Consider the following 18,080-nt stretch of genomic DNA (forward strand, 5'->3'; position numbering starts at 1 on the left):
TGGTCTTGCCACATCCACGCGGGAGAGCCTTGAAGTGAGTGGATGGGGCCAGCCTTGGGGAACACACCCCGCGACGCACGTGGCCTCAGATGGCAGTACCTCCCCTCACGGGGTCTTCTAGTCCGGCGGTGTGAGTTTTCGTTGGGCAGTGGGCGTGCCACTGTTGGCTTGCAGAACTCAGGGTCTTCCCGCTGTGAGCCGAATGTGGGCCCAGACCCCTCCCCCAGCTGTGCCAGAGCTTGCCTGCGCCGTCCTGCCGTGCACTCTCTGGAAGGTTTTCATCCCCAGTTCCTGGTTCCTTCCCCTCCGTGCTCTCCATCCACACATTTTTATAAGCACAGTTACACCTTCAAGTCATTGATAAAACCCTCGACAGAGTAAGCTCGGGCGGGGCGGGGCGGGGCGGGGCGGGGCGGGGCGGGGAGGAACGTCTGGTGGCCGTCCCTCAAGGTCCTGGCGACCTGCGGGTGCTCGCCAGGTGCAGCCACCAGGCGCAAAGAGCAATGCCACCTGTCAGCGTCCCTTCCCCCAACCCTGGGCGGCGTGGGCTGTCTCCACATCAGTGCAGGTCACCCTCCTGGCCCAGAGGACCTGACACAGGGACCTGTGTGGGCCCCTCCTGGAGCCCTTTGCAGAGGAGAAATGCCACTGCTTGGCACAGCCCCTCACTCTCCCATGCTGACATCACACACACTCAGCTGAACCACAACCGATGGTCAACTACACACCCGTGACCTGGACTCCACAACGGCTCCTCGACAGTGGGACATTTTTGCTGGTGTGTGTGGGTGTGTGTGTGTGTGTGTGTGTGAGTGTGTGAGTGTGCATGTGTTTGGGTGTTTATGTGAGTGTGGGAGTGAGTGTGTGTGTGTGTGAGTGTGGGTGTGTGAGTGTGTGTGAGTGTGTACGTGTATGAGTGTGCGTGTGTGTGGATGTTTATGTGAGTGTGGGAGTGAGTGTGTGTATGATAGTGTGTGTGTAAGTTTGGGTGTGTGAGTGGGTGTATGTGTGGGTGTGAATGGGTGTTTATGTGAGTGTGAGTTAGTATGTGAGTGTGTTTGGGTGTGTGTGTGAGGGAGTGTGTGCATGTGAGAGTGTGTGAGTGTGTGTGTGAGAGTGTGCATATGTGTGGGGGTGTGTGAGACAGTTGAGTGTGTATGTGTGAGTGTGCATGTGTAAGGGAGTGTGTGCATGTGAGTGTGTGTGTGAGAGTGTATGTGAGAGTATGTGCATATGTGTGTGGGGGGGGTGTGACATTGAGTGCATGTGAGACAGTCAATGTGTGTGTGACTGTGTGTGTGTGAGAGTGTGCATGTGTTTGGGTGAGTGTGTGAGGGGGTGTGGGTGACTAAGTGTGCGTGTGTGGGGGTGGGTGTGTGAGAGTGTGTGCATGTGTTAGTATGTGGGTGTGGGTGTGAGAGTGTGAGTGTGTGGGTGTGAGTGTGAGTGTGTGTATGTGACAGTGAGGGTGTGTGAGTGTGTGCGTGTGTTAGTGTGTGGGTGTGGGTGTGGGTGTGAGAGTGTGAGTGTGTGTATGTGACAGTAAGGGTGTGTGAGTGTGTGCATGTGTTAGTCTGTGTGTGGGTGTGGGTTTGAGAGTGTGTGAGTGTGCGTGTGTTAGTGTGTGGGTGTGGGTGTGAGTGTGTGTATGTGACAGTGAGGGTGTGTGAGTGTGTGCGTGTGTGAGTGTGTGCTTTATTTATTTGCTGTTGGGACTGTGTCACGCCATCTCACCACTGTAGCCCGCGTCTCCTAAAAACAAGGATGGTGTCTGCACCCTCACAGCCCTGTTAGGACTAAGAAAATCACAATGGTCTCTTAATATCCTGTTTCAGTCCCCCAATGCTCCCAGAATTCCAGTGATGTCCCTGACCACAGTTTTTGGTGTGTGTTTCTTTAACCAGACACAGGCAGGTGCAGCTGTATTTTGGATGTTCCTCTTTATAACGTAGTTGGTTTTACACTCACCTTTGCTTTCTGAGGTGACCTCCCAGGGGCCGTCTCACCAGCCCAGTCCCAGACCTACTACCCACCATGCTCTAGCCGCACACCCACCACAAAGACCCGCCCATCCCCACCCACCTCAGCCAGCGTGACCAGCGCCTCATGGCCTCAGCTGGAAGACCGTGGCCGCCTGTTCCCTCTCACCTGCCAAGCGACCAGAACCTCAACAGCAATCACTGCCCTCCACCAACTCCACCTCCTCTCCATCCTCGGAGGCGCAGGCGCAGGGATGCTACCTGTTGGAATGCTTCCATCTGCAAGACGAGAGGTGGGCACCTGCGAAGCTTTTGGTTGAAACAGACACAGGACAGACGCTCCCGTGGCCCCACCATCTGCACCAGCAGCCGGCACCGCGGTGCTTGCTAACCTGGCTGAGGAGGGTGTCAGCGGGCACCCACTCTGCCATGGGCAGCAGGAACGGGTCCCAGATCCCAGGCTGCTCCTGTGAGACTCTCGGTCTCTGCCAGGCAGCGCTTTGTCACTTTGCTGGGTGTGGCAGCAAAACAATGGCCTTCGAGGTGCCCTCGTCCCAACCCTCAAAATCATGACTACATTATCTGATGTGGCAAAGGCTCACATTCCACATGCCCTCACAGGAGAGAGTTATCCTGGATCGCCCTGGTGACCCTGCCCGAGGGAGGCAGACGTGATGTGAGGAGAGGCCACGGGGCCCAGAAGGCTGGGCAACAACTGGAAGCCAGGGCCCAGGCCCTCCGCCCCCGACTCCGGGGGAGCCAGCCCACCGACACCTGGGCTAAAGGACAGCCTGCGCACTATAAGCAGTGGTGGCTACGCGCTGGGTGTGTGGACGTTCCCTCCAGCAGCCATAGGACCCACACTCCCCGAGGCCAAGGACGCACTGGTCGATGTGAGCTGGCCAGTCATGCGTGCCCCCGGGATCTGTCACACACCTTCGTCTCTGCCACAGTGATCGGAAACTGTCTGCAAAGAAAACATCTCTTTAGCTTCTCAGAATTCAGAAACAAACATAAAATAAAAATGTGTCGCTTTGCCCTGGCTGGGCGGCTCAGCAGGTTGCGTGTTGGCTAGTGCACTAAACGGTCACTGACTGGGCTCCCTGCCGGGCACATGCCCAGCTTTCGGGTTGGGTCCCCAGCCGGAGTGTCTGCGGGAGGCAACCAATGTTTCTCTTTCCCTCTCCCTTCCTCTCTCTCTAAAATCAATTAAAAAACACATTTTTAAATTTATTGCTTTGCATCAACTACAAGCCCCAGTCAGTAAAGGCATTTCTGTGTGTGTTGGCAGAACCCTTAGGCCGGCCATCTGGCCTCAGCACAGAACCAACGGTGTGGGAGAGCCTCGGCTGTGGGTTTACAGAGCAGAAGCTGCCCCTGGGCCTGCGACACCCACGCAGGAATGGTGGCCCCGATGCCGTGGGCTTATCCCAGGGCACGGTCTACATGAGCGACTTGGAGCTGACCCTCCAGACACGTGCTGGCCCGTCCCCCAACACACACCGCACCTCCACGGACACAGCTGCAAAGCACGGACAGTGGCGTCTGCCCAGCGTGATGGTTTCATCTAAATCACAAAGGGAAATTGCAATGGTGCCAGTCCAGGCTGACCACTTGGATGGCCATGACCCCACGGACTCCTGACACCTCAGCACACCAGGGCCTTCACCTGCTAGTGAAGGACCCACATCGTCATGCACTGGGTCGGTGAGTCACGCCCCAGCTGTGGGAACCGTCCATAGAGATCCTTGGTATCGACGGCCACGGAGGCCTGGCGCCCTCTCGGGTGGGCTCCAGCGGCTCGTGTGGCGCGTGGGACAGGCCTGGACAGGCCATGCCGGAGCGGATCCGCTGGCCGAGCTGCAGCAACCCCCACAGGACCCTCGCTTATCTACCTGCAGGGCTCTGTGGCCTCTCACAGCATGCAGTGTCTCCTGTTGGCATTTATGAAAACCATCTTCTACTTCGTGGCAACATCATGTGTCCACCATCCTAAACGCCTCCGTCAGTTCTACGGGCTTTTCACCATCAGGCGTGTGCACCTGCGATCCTGACTGTCCGTGAGCCCCTTGCTACATGATTGCAATGTCTACTTATACACACCTCTTGCCACGACACGCCTGTGAGTTCGCCATCAGTATCCCACACTTTGGATGACAAGTCCGACACTTTAAAATATTGAATAACTGACCCAGACACCGTGGCTGCAGGTGCGGGATTGGACCTCACACCTGGTCTCCTGGCCGTTGGCCATGTGGCCTCTGCCCAGCCACTCACTGGGTGCTTCTGGGCCTTAGTTTTTCAGCCTAAAATGGGAGAACAGTCCCCATTCTGTCTGTGGCACGGTGTGGTGGGAAGCAACAGGTGATATGTGTGAGTTCTGTTTAGAGCAAACCAAACGCAGGAGAAATTAGAAATACTGTTCTTGAAGCAGGTGTTGGTGCAGGGTGAGTGCTCAGGAGTTCGTTCAAGCTTCTTCTTTTTTAAAGAATATGTTTTTATTGAGATATAAGAGAGCGGGGGAGGGAGAGAGAGAAACATCAATGAGAGAAAAACATGGATTGGTTGCCTCCACACGCCCCCTATGAGGGATTGAGCCTACAACCCAGGTCCATGCCCTTGGCCAGGAACTGAACCATTGACCCCATGGTACACGAAACGACACCCAACCACCTGAGCCACACCCGCCAGGGCTCAAGTCCCTTCTTAATGGGCGTCTTCTCCTTCCCGCTTGGCAAAGCTGATGCCTGCAGCCTCCGTAAAGCTCCTGGGTGGCGTTGGCTAATAGCACTGTGTCTCACAGAAGCTGGGATCACCCCCAGGCCTGCCTCACACAAATGCTAAAAGGAGTTCACCCCGAAACCCAGGCGCAGGGCACACTCTGTGAGGTGACCTGTGCCAGGCGAAAGCAGGGAGTGGGCATCGCCCTGAAATGTGACGGAATGGCCACAGGAGGTAAACGCATTTCTAAAACGACAATCGCTGCTGTGGCTCTTGTTGGAGAAAAGGCCTTGGTCACGGGGTCAGGAAGACAGCCTGAATGTCCGTGTTTCCTGGTTCTGCGGGAGGTCGGAGGGAGTCCTTGAAGAACACGCCCAGTGGCCGAGCGCCCCGTGGCCACACCTTCCTGCTCCGGGGGTTGGTCTGTGGGCTATATTTGCTCCTGGCGCAGGTGTGAGAACATGAAAGGACAGGATCCAGTCCGTGGAGTCCAGGCCAGAGAGAGGATGAGACGCTTCCCCTCAGCTCACAACCCCGCCAGGCCACCCTCCACCCCACTGCAGAGGACAAGGGTGGCCGCGGTCAGAGCCCAATGTCATCACGCTGAATCCAGGGACATCACCTCAAAAACAATGGCTGGTGCTGCTCAGTGGTTAGTCACCCCCCTACCCCCCGCACAGAAGGGTCTCAGGTTCCATTCCGGTCAAGGGCACATACCAGGGTTTCAGGTTCACTCCCTGCCCCTCTTCAGGGCACAAGCAGGAGACAACCAGTCAATGTCTCTCACATCGATGTTTCTCTCTCTCTCACACATTGATGTTGCTCTCTCTCCCCCTCCCTCCCTGAAAAGCAATAGAGAAAAATACCCTCACATGAAGATAAAAACCAACAACAACACAGTGAGCAGGAAAAGTGAGCCACAGAGTAACTCAGACTCACCCAGCTGAGCCGAATGCCCCTCCCACCGCTGCGGGGCCACCCGCGCTGTGCCCTGGCCTCGCCACTCTGCAGGCACCAGGCGTTTCAAAAGCAGGTTCAAGGGGCCTAATGCTAGAAACTAAACAAGCTCCCTGCTACCTCAAAGAACCCAGGCTGTGACGGGCAGGCATGGAGCTCTGACGTTTTGAAACCCCCGTGGGGCTCCCAGGAGACCCCTGAGCCCCCGAAGCAGCTGGCGCTCTGCTCAGGTCGAGAAGGCAGGCTGGGACCGCAGGCCCTGCTGCAAAGGGTGCCTGCTTCTGAGCCGCCGTCCCATCTCAGGCCGGTGTGTCCACTTGACCTTAACTTTGGAGGTCGTGTTTATAACACAGTAGGGTGTCAGAGTTGCCCAATTTTTCTGGTAAATTTTATTTCCATTTCCTGCCCGTTTTCATTCTCTCAAGAATAAATGTGTGCGGGAGCCCAAAGCCACTGCATCCGTGGGGATTGCATCATTATTCGTATGTTAGTGGGTGCTTTGGCAGCCGCCACTGCACATTCTGCAAAGCACGTATACAACATCTGGGTACATGCACAAGACACCTCTGTACGCACCACGCCTGCATGGGCTGCCCCCAACTCTAGACGGTTCTGATCCGTCTTGTCTCTACTGGGAAGAGCTGACGTGAATATCCTAATGAGAGCAGGAGGGCAGCCTCCAGGCCAACAGACATCCTTCCCAAGTTCGAGCAGTTCCATGACTCCCCAGCATCTCAGGCTCCAGAGCCATTATTTAGAAATTAGGTAACATCCCAGGGGATGGGAAGCACAGACCACAGCCTGAGACCCCAGGGAAGCAGGGCCACAGTGAACCGCTCACATTCACCAAAACCCTGCTTCCTGCGCCAGCCGGGTCATCATCTTCTCAGAGGAGGCGCAGGTGTGCATGCGCCGCCAACAGGCAGCCGCGCGCAGAAGCCTGCAGAGTGAGTGCCCTCACGCTCTCGCGCCAGTGACTCTGCTCCAATGGACCTGCAGGGAGGGACAGACTGGTGGCTGCGGAGCCACGGGCGCTGGAAGGAGAGGGCAGGACCCGGGTGACCCACCTGCTCCCAGCAGGCCCTGCTCCGTTCCCCACAAGGTCTCCTTTTGAAAGTTCCTGGAAAAGGGCAAAGAGGGCCCTCACTGTACGCAGCAGGGTGACGCATTGGAGAGGTCACAGGCCTGCACCCCATGGCTTCTGGGTTCAACGTGAATGACAGTGTTTTGCCTGTTTATGGGTGTTTGTGTCAGGGAGGCCCCACTGCACACCTCTGCCATGTTCCCGCTGGATCCGCATTTTCCTTTCCTCTTAGTCGCCATTTAAAACGAAATTCCTGTCACCTCAAGGATTTAGCTGCTTGTAGACGACAAAGCTTGAGGTATTGAGTGATGGCCTAATAGCTTCCTCTGCATGTCAATATTTATTTACTATGTTGCCAAACATGTTTAAAGGTAAACTCTATGTAAATGTCACAAATAACCGTGGTGTTTGAACTTTACATATAAAAACAAGAGTCTCTCCAGGTTGTACCAAGTGGGACATAGTGTCAGGTCCTCGCACAGCCCGATTCTCCTCTGCGGACGGTGACGGGAGTAAGTGGGGAGAAGGGGTGGATCACCCTGAGCTCTGTGGGAAGGGCTGAGCACTCGGAGGGGACGCCGCCTGAAGAGGACAGCCACAGGGCACTCGTGGCATTGCTGCGCGCGCACTCCTGCACGGTGTGGGCTGGCACAGACCTGACTCTGCTCTGGGCCTTTGTAGATGACCACTCCAGGATCCTGCTGAAGCCGGAAAACAGCCACAGCAACTCGGACTACATCAACGCCAGCCCCATTGTAAGTACTGTCCCCACGGAGGCCGCCAGCCTTTCCCAGGGCACCATGTGGGCAAACTATGTGAGGTTGGCAGGGAAAACATGCCCTGCCCTGCTCCCAGTAGAGAGCTGATAATTAGCCTCAACTGGGTAACTAGCCTCAACCAGTAACCAGCCTTAATCAGGTAACTGGTCTCTACCAGGCAACCAGTCTTAGCCAGGTAACTAGTTTCAACCAGAAACCAGCTTTAACCAGTTAACTAGTCTCAACTGTGTTCTTAGTCCCAAGCAGTAACTAGCCCTAACCAGGTAACTAAGTCTCAGCCAGGTTATTAGTCTCAATGAAGTAACTAGTGTCATTCAGCAACCAGCTTACCCAGTGATCTAGGTGGCTGTGTCCTGGGCAGGGAGCAGTGACCAGGAGGGGCCATTGCCAACGGCCTGTAGGTTTGCCCTTTCCTAGGCCCGCTGGTGCCTGATGCATTCAGGGGAAAAGGGGAATTAGAGCCACGCCTGGCACCTGGGTGTCTGGAGGGTGCAGGTGCTGTGCCCTCTGGGAGCTGGAGCTGCGGACCAGACGAGGGACAGGGGTCTCTGTCACCCTGTGACCCCTCACTGTCAGGTCCCCACGGCCAGCCCACCATCTCAGCTTCTGGAGAGGTGCCCCTGCCCTGGGCAGGGAGGACAGGGCTGGGGGTCTGCAGCCGCGGGGAGAGGGCTGTGTACCTGCAAGCAGAGGCCACAGGAGTGTGGTGCATGGCATTTAAACCGGCAGCAGAGAAGGGCTTGGTGTGGGTTTATGAGGGCGAGAGGCTGAGGTCGCCTCAATTTAGACGTGTTTCTCCACGTTGGTCTTAAGGGAGGTGTAGAAACGTCTCCCTGAAATCTTGATTTGCATCCAGTCAAGGACTGTGTGGGGGTGCCACACTGGCTGTTATTCCAAGGCAATGACTTTACAGGTGACAGAGGTTTGGGTGGGACAGGGGTCTCTGAACTCGTGAAAGGCACCCCGTGTGCTAGCAGCCCCCTGGCTCCCCAGTGGTGAGCTGTCCGTGAGAGCATCGCCATGTGACTTCAAGCGGCAGCTGCTGACGGTGGGCCACATGGCCACATTAGCTGGTCCCACTCATTCCAAAGGGCCTGTTGTATAAACGCCTCTTGTTGAGACCCCGCATGCCTGAGCCACAGAGTGCTTCCCGACACTTCTCACTGCCCGTCCAGGCAGCGCAGGAAGACGGCAGTGTGCCTGCCTGCCCGGCCGAGCCGCCCTGGCCTGTGGCTGCGTGGAAGAAGGCTGTCTGTGCTGGGTCCTCCTGCAGGTGCCTCCAGACCTCGACCCCTGGTTCCCAGGTTCTCCTGCGGCCACAGTCTTCTCGAGCACATTGCCATGTGCTTGGATTTTCTTGTTGGTTCTAATTCAAACCATCAAGGCGAAGCCGCCCGCCCCGCTGTGAGAGGCGCTGTGTCCGGGGAAGCGGGTCCGTAGCTGCCTGGCCCCGGCCTGCACGACGGACCGTGGCACTGACCCCAGGCCCCTGGAACCAGGAGAGTCACGTCCTTCTGTGGCTCCTGGTCCCTAGGAGGACCCACGGGAGGACTAAAGGAGTCGTCCCAGGTCCGAAAGCCATGAGGGCGTGTGCGCAAGCCCCTGTGCCCCATGTGGGTTCCGAGTCCCCGTGCCTGCTGAAGCCCAGCGTCGGGCGGGCCCGGCTGCTGGTGTAGGAACAGCATCGTCCAGGAGCAGCTCCTGCGGGGACTTAGGTCAGAAGGCAGCCCCGAGAGAGAGAAGTGATCTTGTTGTGTTCCCTCCTCTATTCGATGCCACAGCTCTTTCTTATGCCTCGAGTTGTAAGGATGGACTAGAAGCCCATGGAACGTCTTCCTCTGAAATAGCGGAGGCCATGGCAGCTGCGTCCAGCAGCTGAATGAGAAGCGCCGTTAGGGCTGGGAGCCTGGCTGCGCAGGAGAGACTGGCCATCCGTCACCGTGGTTGTGCTCAGCCACATTAAACTCCGCCACCACCCATGGTCAATAGTGGGCGGTCTTTGCTTTTAAATTGGAGGTTGGGAAAGGGAACCAAGGCCCTGCTTTCCCGCACGGTGTCCAAGAGAGGCCCCTCAGGCGGTGGGCACTGGGGCAGAGGCTGAGCACCATCAGTCACATGGCAGCTTTGTCAAAACTGCACATTTCACAACAGGGACAGGCTGAAGTCTCCATCAGCAGGTGAGGATCACCTCCCTCTTTATTCTGCAGTTTATTAAGGGAGGAAAATGTTTAAAGTTTTAATCCAGTGTTCCTGGATTGGTAGGATCAACATCATTAAAATGTCCATACTCAAGGCACTCTACAGATTCAATGCCATTGCTATTAAAATACCAATGGCATATTTCACAGATCTAGGACAAATACTCTAAAAATTTATATCGGACCAAAAAAGACCCTGAATAGCTGCAGCAATCTTGAGAAAGAACAACAAAAATGGAGGAATCACAATACCAGATTTCAAGTTAAACTACAAATCCACTGTAATCAAAATAGCCTGGTACTGGCACAAGAACAGGCATATAGACCAATAGAACAGAACAGAGACCCCAGAAATGGACCCAAGCAATCATTCTCAATTAATATTTGACAAAGGAGGCAAAAGTATACAATGGAGTCAAGGCAGTCTCTTCAATAAATGGTGTTGGGAAAATTGGACAGATACATGCAAAAAAAAATGAAACTAGGCCACCAATTTACACCATACAGAAGAATAAACTCAAAATGGATAAAAGATTTAAATGTAAATGACACCATGAAAGTCCTAGAAGAAACCATAGGCAGCAAAATCTCAGACATCTCTCCTAGCAATATGTTTACGGTACAGCTCCTAAGGCAAAGGAAACTAAGGAGAAAATAAACAAATGGGACTACATCAAAGTAAAAAGCTTCTGCACAGCAAAAGAAACTGTCAACAAAACGAAAAGGGAGCCCACTGTATGGGAGAACATATTTGGCAATGATATAGCTCAGTGTTCGGCAAACTGCGGCTCATGAGCTACATGCGGCTCGTGAGCCACGGTTTGCCGCTCTGTTGACTAATGAGTTTGCAGACCACTGGGATAGGGGCTTAATCACAAGGAATAACAACAGCCTGTAATTATCGGAATCGAGAGTCTACGTCAGTGGTCAGCAAACTCATTAGTCAACAGAGCGGCAAACCGTGGCTCGCAAGCTGCATGTGGCTCGCGAGCCGCAGTTTGCCGACCACTGATATAGCTGGTAAAGGGTTAATATCAAAAATATATAAGAAAGTCATACAACTTAACAGAAGGAAGACAAACAATCCAATTTGCCCTAACTGGTTTGGCTCAGTGGATGGAGCTTCGGCCTGTGGACTGAAGGGTCCCAGGTTCGATTCCAGTCAAGGGCATGTGCCTTGGTTGCGGGCACATCCCCAGTAGGGGATGTGCAGGAGGCGGCTAATCAATGTTTCTCTCTCATCGATGTTTCTAGCTCTCTATCCCTCTCCCTTCTTCTCTGTAAAAAATCAATAAAATATATATTTTTTTTAAATGGGCAGAGGACCTAAATAGACACTTCTCTAAAGAGGACATACAGATGGCCAAGAGACATGAAAAAAATGCTCAAAGTCACTGATCATTAGAGAGATGCAAATTAAAACGACAATGAGGTATCACCTCACACCTCTCAGAATGGCTACCATCAACAGATCAACAAACGACAAGTGCTGGCGAGGATGTGGAGAAAAAGGAACCCTCGTGCACTGCTGGTGGGAATGCAGACTGGTACAGCCATTATGGAAAACAGTATGGAGATTCCTAAAAAATTAAATATGGAACTGCCATTGACCCAGTAATCCCACTACTAGGAATATATCCTAAGAAACCGAAGCACCAAATCAGAAAGAATGTATGCACCCTTATGCTCATAGCAGCACAATTTACAATAGCTAAGATCTGGAAACAGCCCAAGTGCGCCCATCAGTGGATAAGTGGATAAAAAAGCTGTGGTACATTTACACTATGGAATACTATGCAGCAGTAAAAAAAGAAGGATCTCTTACCCTTTGAGACAGCATGGAGGGACCTGGAGAGTATCATGCTAAGTGAAATAAGCCAGTCAGAGAAAGACAATTATCACATGGTCTCACTCATATGTGGAATCCAAGTAACAAAATAGATCCAGTGACATGGAAGCATGGAACAGAGTGTGAAATCCCAGAGGGAAGGTGGGGGACGGTTGGTGGGGGAAAGGTTATCAACCAAGGACCTTTATGCACATATGCATGGCCCTTGGACACAGACAGTGGGGTAGGGAGGGCCTGGGGGGCAGGGGAGGGCTGGAGGAGTTCAATGGGGGAAAAGGGGACATATGTAATACTTTCAACAATAAAGAATTATTAAAAAAAATAAAGTTTTAATTCAGTGTTTAACTGATTTAACTGGTATTTGAATGCATTTGTCTAATTAACTAGTACAAATTGATTCCTCAGAGGATGATGCCCTGAATAGCATAAGCAATTGGCCAAATAAGAGAGCCAATTCTTTGGTTTTCAGAAAATATTTACAAGCAAACATTTTGTGCAATAATTATGTTTCATAGTCAGCATTTTCTTAACTGAATCTCAACTCATAAGAATAAAATACGAAACTAATGTCAGCTCCTAAGCCAGAGTCTCCCCTTGCTCCCCAATAAACCCCCAGATTGAGGCTGGTGTCCAGAAGGGCCCTGACAACTCTGGCTTCATGGCCACTTGTTTTTAAGAAAACGTCTGTGGAGGTTGCTTCAGACACTAGGAAAAGCAGGTGTGAGGTAAGAGCACAGAAGGAGGACGTCATGTTCACTCTCATATCAGTTTCAGAGGTTGGCCCAGGTGTCCCCAAGGCGGCCCCACCGACACTCGCCCATGGTCTCCTCCAGCCTCCAGGCTTCAGGACACGCTGAACACCTCCTCTTTAAGATCACTTCTGAAGGGACACTGGGGAAATTATTGCAAAGTTTTTAATGCACATTAGGGTTTCTAGAGAGAAAACCAGGCAGTCATGCCTATTTAATAACTAGAGGCCCTGTGCACAGATTCATGCACCAGTGAGGTCCCTCAGCCTGGCCTGTGCCCTCTCGCAATCTGGGACCCTCAGGGGATGTCAGAGGCCTGGTGCACAGATTCGGCCCAATCCCCACAGGCCAGGCTGAGGGACCCCACTGGTGCATGAATCTGTGCACCGGGCCTCTAGTCTATGCTAATTAGACCGGATAGACTGGATGTTTTCTGGATGTCATTCCGGACATCCTTCCTGACAAAGCCAGAGGAGTAGGTGGCCAGCAAACTGCCTGTGGCCCCTCGCCCAGGCCAGCCTCACCCCCCAGCGGGGACCCCCACCCCAATGGGGGCGTTGATGGCCTGCAAACCACCTGAGGCTCCTCGCTCAGGCCAGCCCTGCTCCCAGTGGGCACCGCCACCCCGATTGGGGGCGTGGCTGGCCTGCAAACCACCCACAGCCCCTTGCCCAGGCTGGCCCCGCCCCCAGCAGGAACCCTCCACCCCGATCCAGGGCCCCCTTCAGGGCAGGCCAGCCAGCCCCCACCCATGCACCAGGCCTCTATCCTATATAATAAAAGGGTAAAAATAAATAAATAAATAAATAAATAAATAAATAAATAAATAAATATTAAAAAATAAAATAAAAAATAAAAGGGTAATATGCAAATTGACCCTAATGGCAGAAAGACTAGAACAACCACTGAACCAGTCACTATGAGGCACACTGACCACCTCTTGGTCCCTTTCCCTGGCTGGCAGGCTCCGATCACCCTATGGCGAACGGGAAGCCAGGGGTGGGTGGTGGCGGGGGTCAGGGCCGGCTGTGGGCAGCTGGAGAAGATGGCCCTGATTGCAGGCCAGGCCTAGGGACTGTACCCACGCATGAATCTTGTGCGCTAGGCCTCTAGTATGCATATAAGATTTTTGGTTAATCTCTTCCTGCCCTCCCCCCTCCCCCCTTTCCTCTGATTCATCAGTCTGTTCCATGCCTGTGTGTTGAGCGTCTGCCCTCTGTTGGTCAGTGCCCATCATAACTTCCAGTTGAAAGGTCCACAGGTCCAAAGGCCCAAACAGTCACTTAGGCTTTTATAGCTAGACTAGAGTCCCAGTGCACAAAATTTGTGCACGGGGGGGGGGGGGGGGGGGCGTGTCCCTCAGCCCAGCCTGCACCCTCTCCAATCTAGGACCCCTTGAGGAATGTCCGACTGCCTGTTTAGGCCCAATCCCGGTGGGCTAAACGGGCAGTCAGACATCCCTCTCACAATCCAGGACTGCTGGCTCCCACCCGCTCGCCTGCCTGCCTGCCTGATTGCCCCTAACTGCTCTGCCTGCCAGCATGATCACCCCCTAACCACTACCCTGCCAGCCTGATCAACGCCTAACTGCTCCCCTGCCAGCCTGATTGCCCCTAACTGCCCTCCCCTGCAGGCCTGGTCACCCCTAACTGCCCTCTCCTGCAGGCCTGGTCACCCCCAACTGCCCTCCCTTGCAGGTCTGGTCACCCTAACTGCCTTCCCCTGCTGGCCTGGTCACCTACAACTGCTCTCCCCTACTGGCCTGGTCGCTACCAACTGCCCTCCCCTGCAGGTCTGATCGCCCCCAATTGCCCTCCCCTTCAGGCCTGGTCAGCCCTAACTGTCCACCCCTGAAGGCCTGGTCTCCCCCAACTGCCCTCCCCTGCTGGCCTGGTCATCCCCCACTACCCTCCCATGCAGGCCTGGTCCCCCACAACTCCCCTGCAGGCCTGGGTCCCCCCCAACTGTCCTCCCCTGTAGGCCTGGTCACCCCTAACTGCCCTCCCCTGCTGGCCATTTTGTGGCGGCCATCTTGTGTCCACATGAGGTGGCCATCTTTGACCAGATGGGGGTGGCCATTTTGTGTGTTTGCATGCCGGTCAATTTGCATATTACCTCTTTATTATATAGGACTAGAGGCCCGGTGCATGAAATTCATGCACTCGGGGGGGTGGGGGTGCCCTCAGCCCGGCCTGCACCCTCTCGCAGTCCGGGAGCCCTCAGGGGATGTCCAACAGTTGGACATCCTTAGCGCTGCCGTGGAGGCAGGAGAGGCTCCTGCCACCGCCCCTGCACTTGCCAGCCATGAGCCCGGCTTCTGGCTGAGTGGTGCTCCCCCTGTGGGAGTGCACTGACCACCAGGGGGCAGCTCCTACATTGAGCGTCTGCCCCCTGGTGGTTAGTGCACATCATAGTGACCGGTCATTCTGCTGTTGGGCTGAAACTGGCTCTCCGACATCCCCCAAGGGGTCCCAGATTGCAAGAGCACACAGGCCAGGCTGAGGGACCCCACCAGTGCACAATTGGGGCCAGGGAGAGATGTGGGAGGTTGGCCAATGGGGAGGGACCACCGGAGGGCTCCAGGGCATGTCCAGCCTATCTCACTCAGTCCTAATCGGCCGGACCCCAGCAGCAAGCTAACCTACCGGTCAGAGCGTCTGCCCCCTGGTGGTCAGTGCATGTCATAGCAAGCAGTTGAGTGGCCTTAGCATATCCTATCTAATAAAGAGGGAATATGCTAATTGACCCTCATGCCATCACAAAGATGGCGGTGCCCACAGCCAATAAGGAGGGAATATGCTAATTGACTGCCCCGCCCTCAAAGATGGCAGCGCCCACAGCCACAACATGGCAGCGCCCAGTCCCCTCAGCCCCGTGGCAGCAGCAGAGGTGTGATAAGGCATCGCCTTCCCCTGATCACGGTGTCGCCTCCCGCCCCTGAGGGCTCCTGGACTGTGAGAGAGGGCAGGCCAAGCTGAGGGACCCCCCCTCCAGTGCATGAATTTTCATGCACCAAGCCTCTAGTCATTAGCATATTATGCTTTGATTGGTTGAACAGCCAACTGGGAGACCGGACACTTAGCATATTAGGCTTTTATTATATAGGATTGCCCTTCTACAGCTTAAGGCAGATCGCAGGGCTGTTCTACCTGCGCACCGAGGGTCATAGGAATGCTCTGTGCTGGTGCCCAGGTTCACCTGGCATCTTCACAGACTCGTCACCCCATGGACAGTGGGTTCTGCACAAATGGCTTCACCTTTTCTGAAAACTCGCGGGGATCCCGGGATTGAAGGGCATCAGTCCTTGTGCTGCCCACATCCCTCCCCTCTCATGTCTCACAGTCACAGGCCGGGGCCCAAGCAGATTCTCCCTTCTTCCATGGTCACAGAGCTTCTGGTTGTGAACTTGGCATTTGTACAAATAAAAAGTATCCCACAAGACATGGGAAAGTGAGCGAGGACGGGGAAGACGCTCTTCTCCCACTAGGACCCAGAGGCGGGACACATGTCCGCCACACTGAGCTCATCAGCCACCTGGAGTGCTTCCCAGAGAAGGTGTCAGTAGGGACGTGCCTGTCTCCTCTCATCACACTTGTCCTGCCTTGGAGATCAAGCAGAATGAGGTTTATGTCCGTGTCATTGTCTGCTGTACTTTCATTAACTGAGGATGCCGCCCTCCCCCACACCCCCTACACTCTGAGGCGCGGCGTTGGCTGCTCACAGCGAGTGCTCCTGCCCAGGGCGTCGTCTGTCCCACAGAGGGTGCGTGGCACCACCATCAGGGCTGTCTTTTGTTGCTCAACGGAGGACTCATTTTCCCACTGAGCCCTCTAGGCTGTTCACTGCCTTCTGTGTGGCAGCCACGCGACGGCCACGTGACAGCGAGGGGGACGGCGAGAGTCCCACCCTCTGTGGTCGTGGGGACAGTAATTGAAATGCCACAACTGAGACCTGTGACTACAGGTGGCCTTATTTACTCTCCTGAAACCAGTTCAGATTTTCACTTCTAATCACGTTGCTCATTTTGAAAGCAACTAAATGCTAGTTTGAACATAGTAACAATTCAAAACCAGGCTGCTCTCTAAATTGCTTTGGGCAGGAGGTGGGGCTATGTCACCCCAACACGTGTACATCAAAAATCAGAACTCCTGGTCCCTGCTCAGTGGTTTCCTATGGAAACATCTTAACCGGGGCTTTTAGCAAGAGGACAGATTGCACCTGCGCTGTGTGTGTGCTGACTTTCAGAGCGAGGTCCGCCTTCATTCTGAATCCCTAAATCAGGGCACAACCAGTGCCTTCCTGCCCCCCGCCCTCCCCCCCAAACACACCACCACCCCTTGCTGGCTCAGACTGCGTTCCCAGGAGGGACTTACCTCTGCCCTTTGTGCTGCACGCGACTATGAGGTGCGGGGGGGCGGGGGGGGCGAGGGACGGGGGGGACGTCTATACCACCAGGCCTCAGCTCTGCAGTGTGACAGCGACGCCCGCTTCTCCCACAGCCCGGCAGACCCAGCCACGCAGTGTGCTAGGTGACGCCAGGTGGCAGCCTGTGTCCGAAGGTGTTGTCTGGAATCATGTGTGGTTGAAACTCGTTTCTCCCTGGATTGGGAGCTGTGTGCGTAACTGAGACCTTTAAAATCAGAGCATCCTGGACCCTGGGTGACACCCGGAGTCCCTTGCGGGGCAGAGCCGAGCGCCAGGCGTGTGGTCTGGCCAAGCAGCTGTCCATAGGCTGAGCCCCCATGGTTCTGGGGGCGTCCTGCGACCCCATGGGCTGGGGGGACGGCGATGGGATGGGTTGCAGACACCAGCCGGTGTGGCCCTGTCCTCAGGGTGGCCAGGGCGTGGCGTTGAGGGACAGCCTGTCCCTTCACCAACCTGGGGATGTGTTTAATCCCCTCCCCGCTCCAGCCTGTGTCCTCCTGCTGCTTGCTTTCTTTCCCTGCTCAGTCGTCTTTCAATCAAGTGTTCTAATGAAGACCTTGGGAGCACAGCCTCCTCCGTTGAGGCTGGCAGGCGGCCTCGGACAGACCACCCGGCCTCTCTGTCCCCCCTCTGGTGGGGGTCAGCTGCTGGGGCCGGCCCCCTTCCCAGGACGCCGACCGTGCGTGACTCAGCCGTGCCCGAGTCTTCATGGTAACAAAACAAGTGCCCCGTGGGCGGTAACTCTTTCCGAAGGCAGATGCACTGCCGTTCATGAAGGCTTTCCGGGCGGAGGTGCTTCGCCATGAGCGGTGCCCTCACTCAGCCGGAGCAGCGCTCACCTCTCACCAGCCCTGCGCCCACAGGTCTAACACCCGGCTCCTGGCCTGGGCCCTGACTCTGCACACGCCTGTGGGGCGTGCATGCCGCTCACCCTGCTCATGCCAACCCTCTCTGGGATCCGTGGAAAGGCCACCCTGCTAGTGGTCTCACCCTGTGGCCCAGCCTGTGTAGCAGGTTTATTGATTGGCATCTGGGCCTCACTTCTTTTTTCTTCTTAATCCTCAGCTGAGGATATCTTTCCAATGATCTTTAGAGAGTGTGGAAGAAAGGGGAGAGACAGAGAGAGAAACATCGGTGTAAGAGAGACACATCAATTGATTGCCTCCACACACACTCCCTGATCAGAGCCAGGGATCGAGCCTGCAACCCAGGTATGTGCCCTTGACCAGAATCGAACCCGGGACCCTTCAGTCAACGCTCTCTCCACTCAGCCAAACCAGCAAGGGCTGGTCCTCACTGCAGATGCTGCTTTTGTCCCCTGCACAGCAGTCAGGAGCGG

At 54.9% G+C, this 18,080-nt stretch overlaps 1 protein-coding gene across 1 annotated transcript in view; it reads left to right on the forward strand.

Moving 5' to 3' along the window:
- PTPRN2 (protein tyrosine phosphatase receptor type N2) overlaps positions 1-18,080 on the forward strand; it is a 458,587-nt gene that overhangs the window by 414,410 nt on the left and 26,097 nt on the right. Inside the window, exon 16 of the mRNA XM_080665141.1 lies at positions 7,423-7,496. Coding sequence (XP_080521267.1) covers positions 7,423-7,496 — 74 coding nt within the window. The remainder of the gene's footprint in view (positions 1-7,422; positions 7,497-18,080) is intronic.

The sequence above is a fragment of the Plecotus auritus genome (assembly GCF_963455305.1).
Source record: "Plecotus auritus genome assembly, chromosome: 4".
NCBI classification, from domain to species: Eukaryota; Metazoa; Chordata; class Mammalia; order Chiroptera; family Vespertilionidae; genus Plecotus; species Plecotus auritus.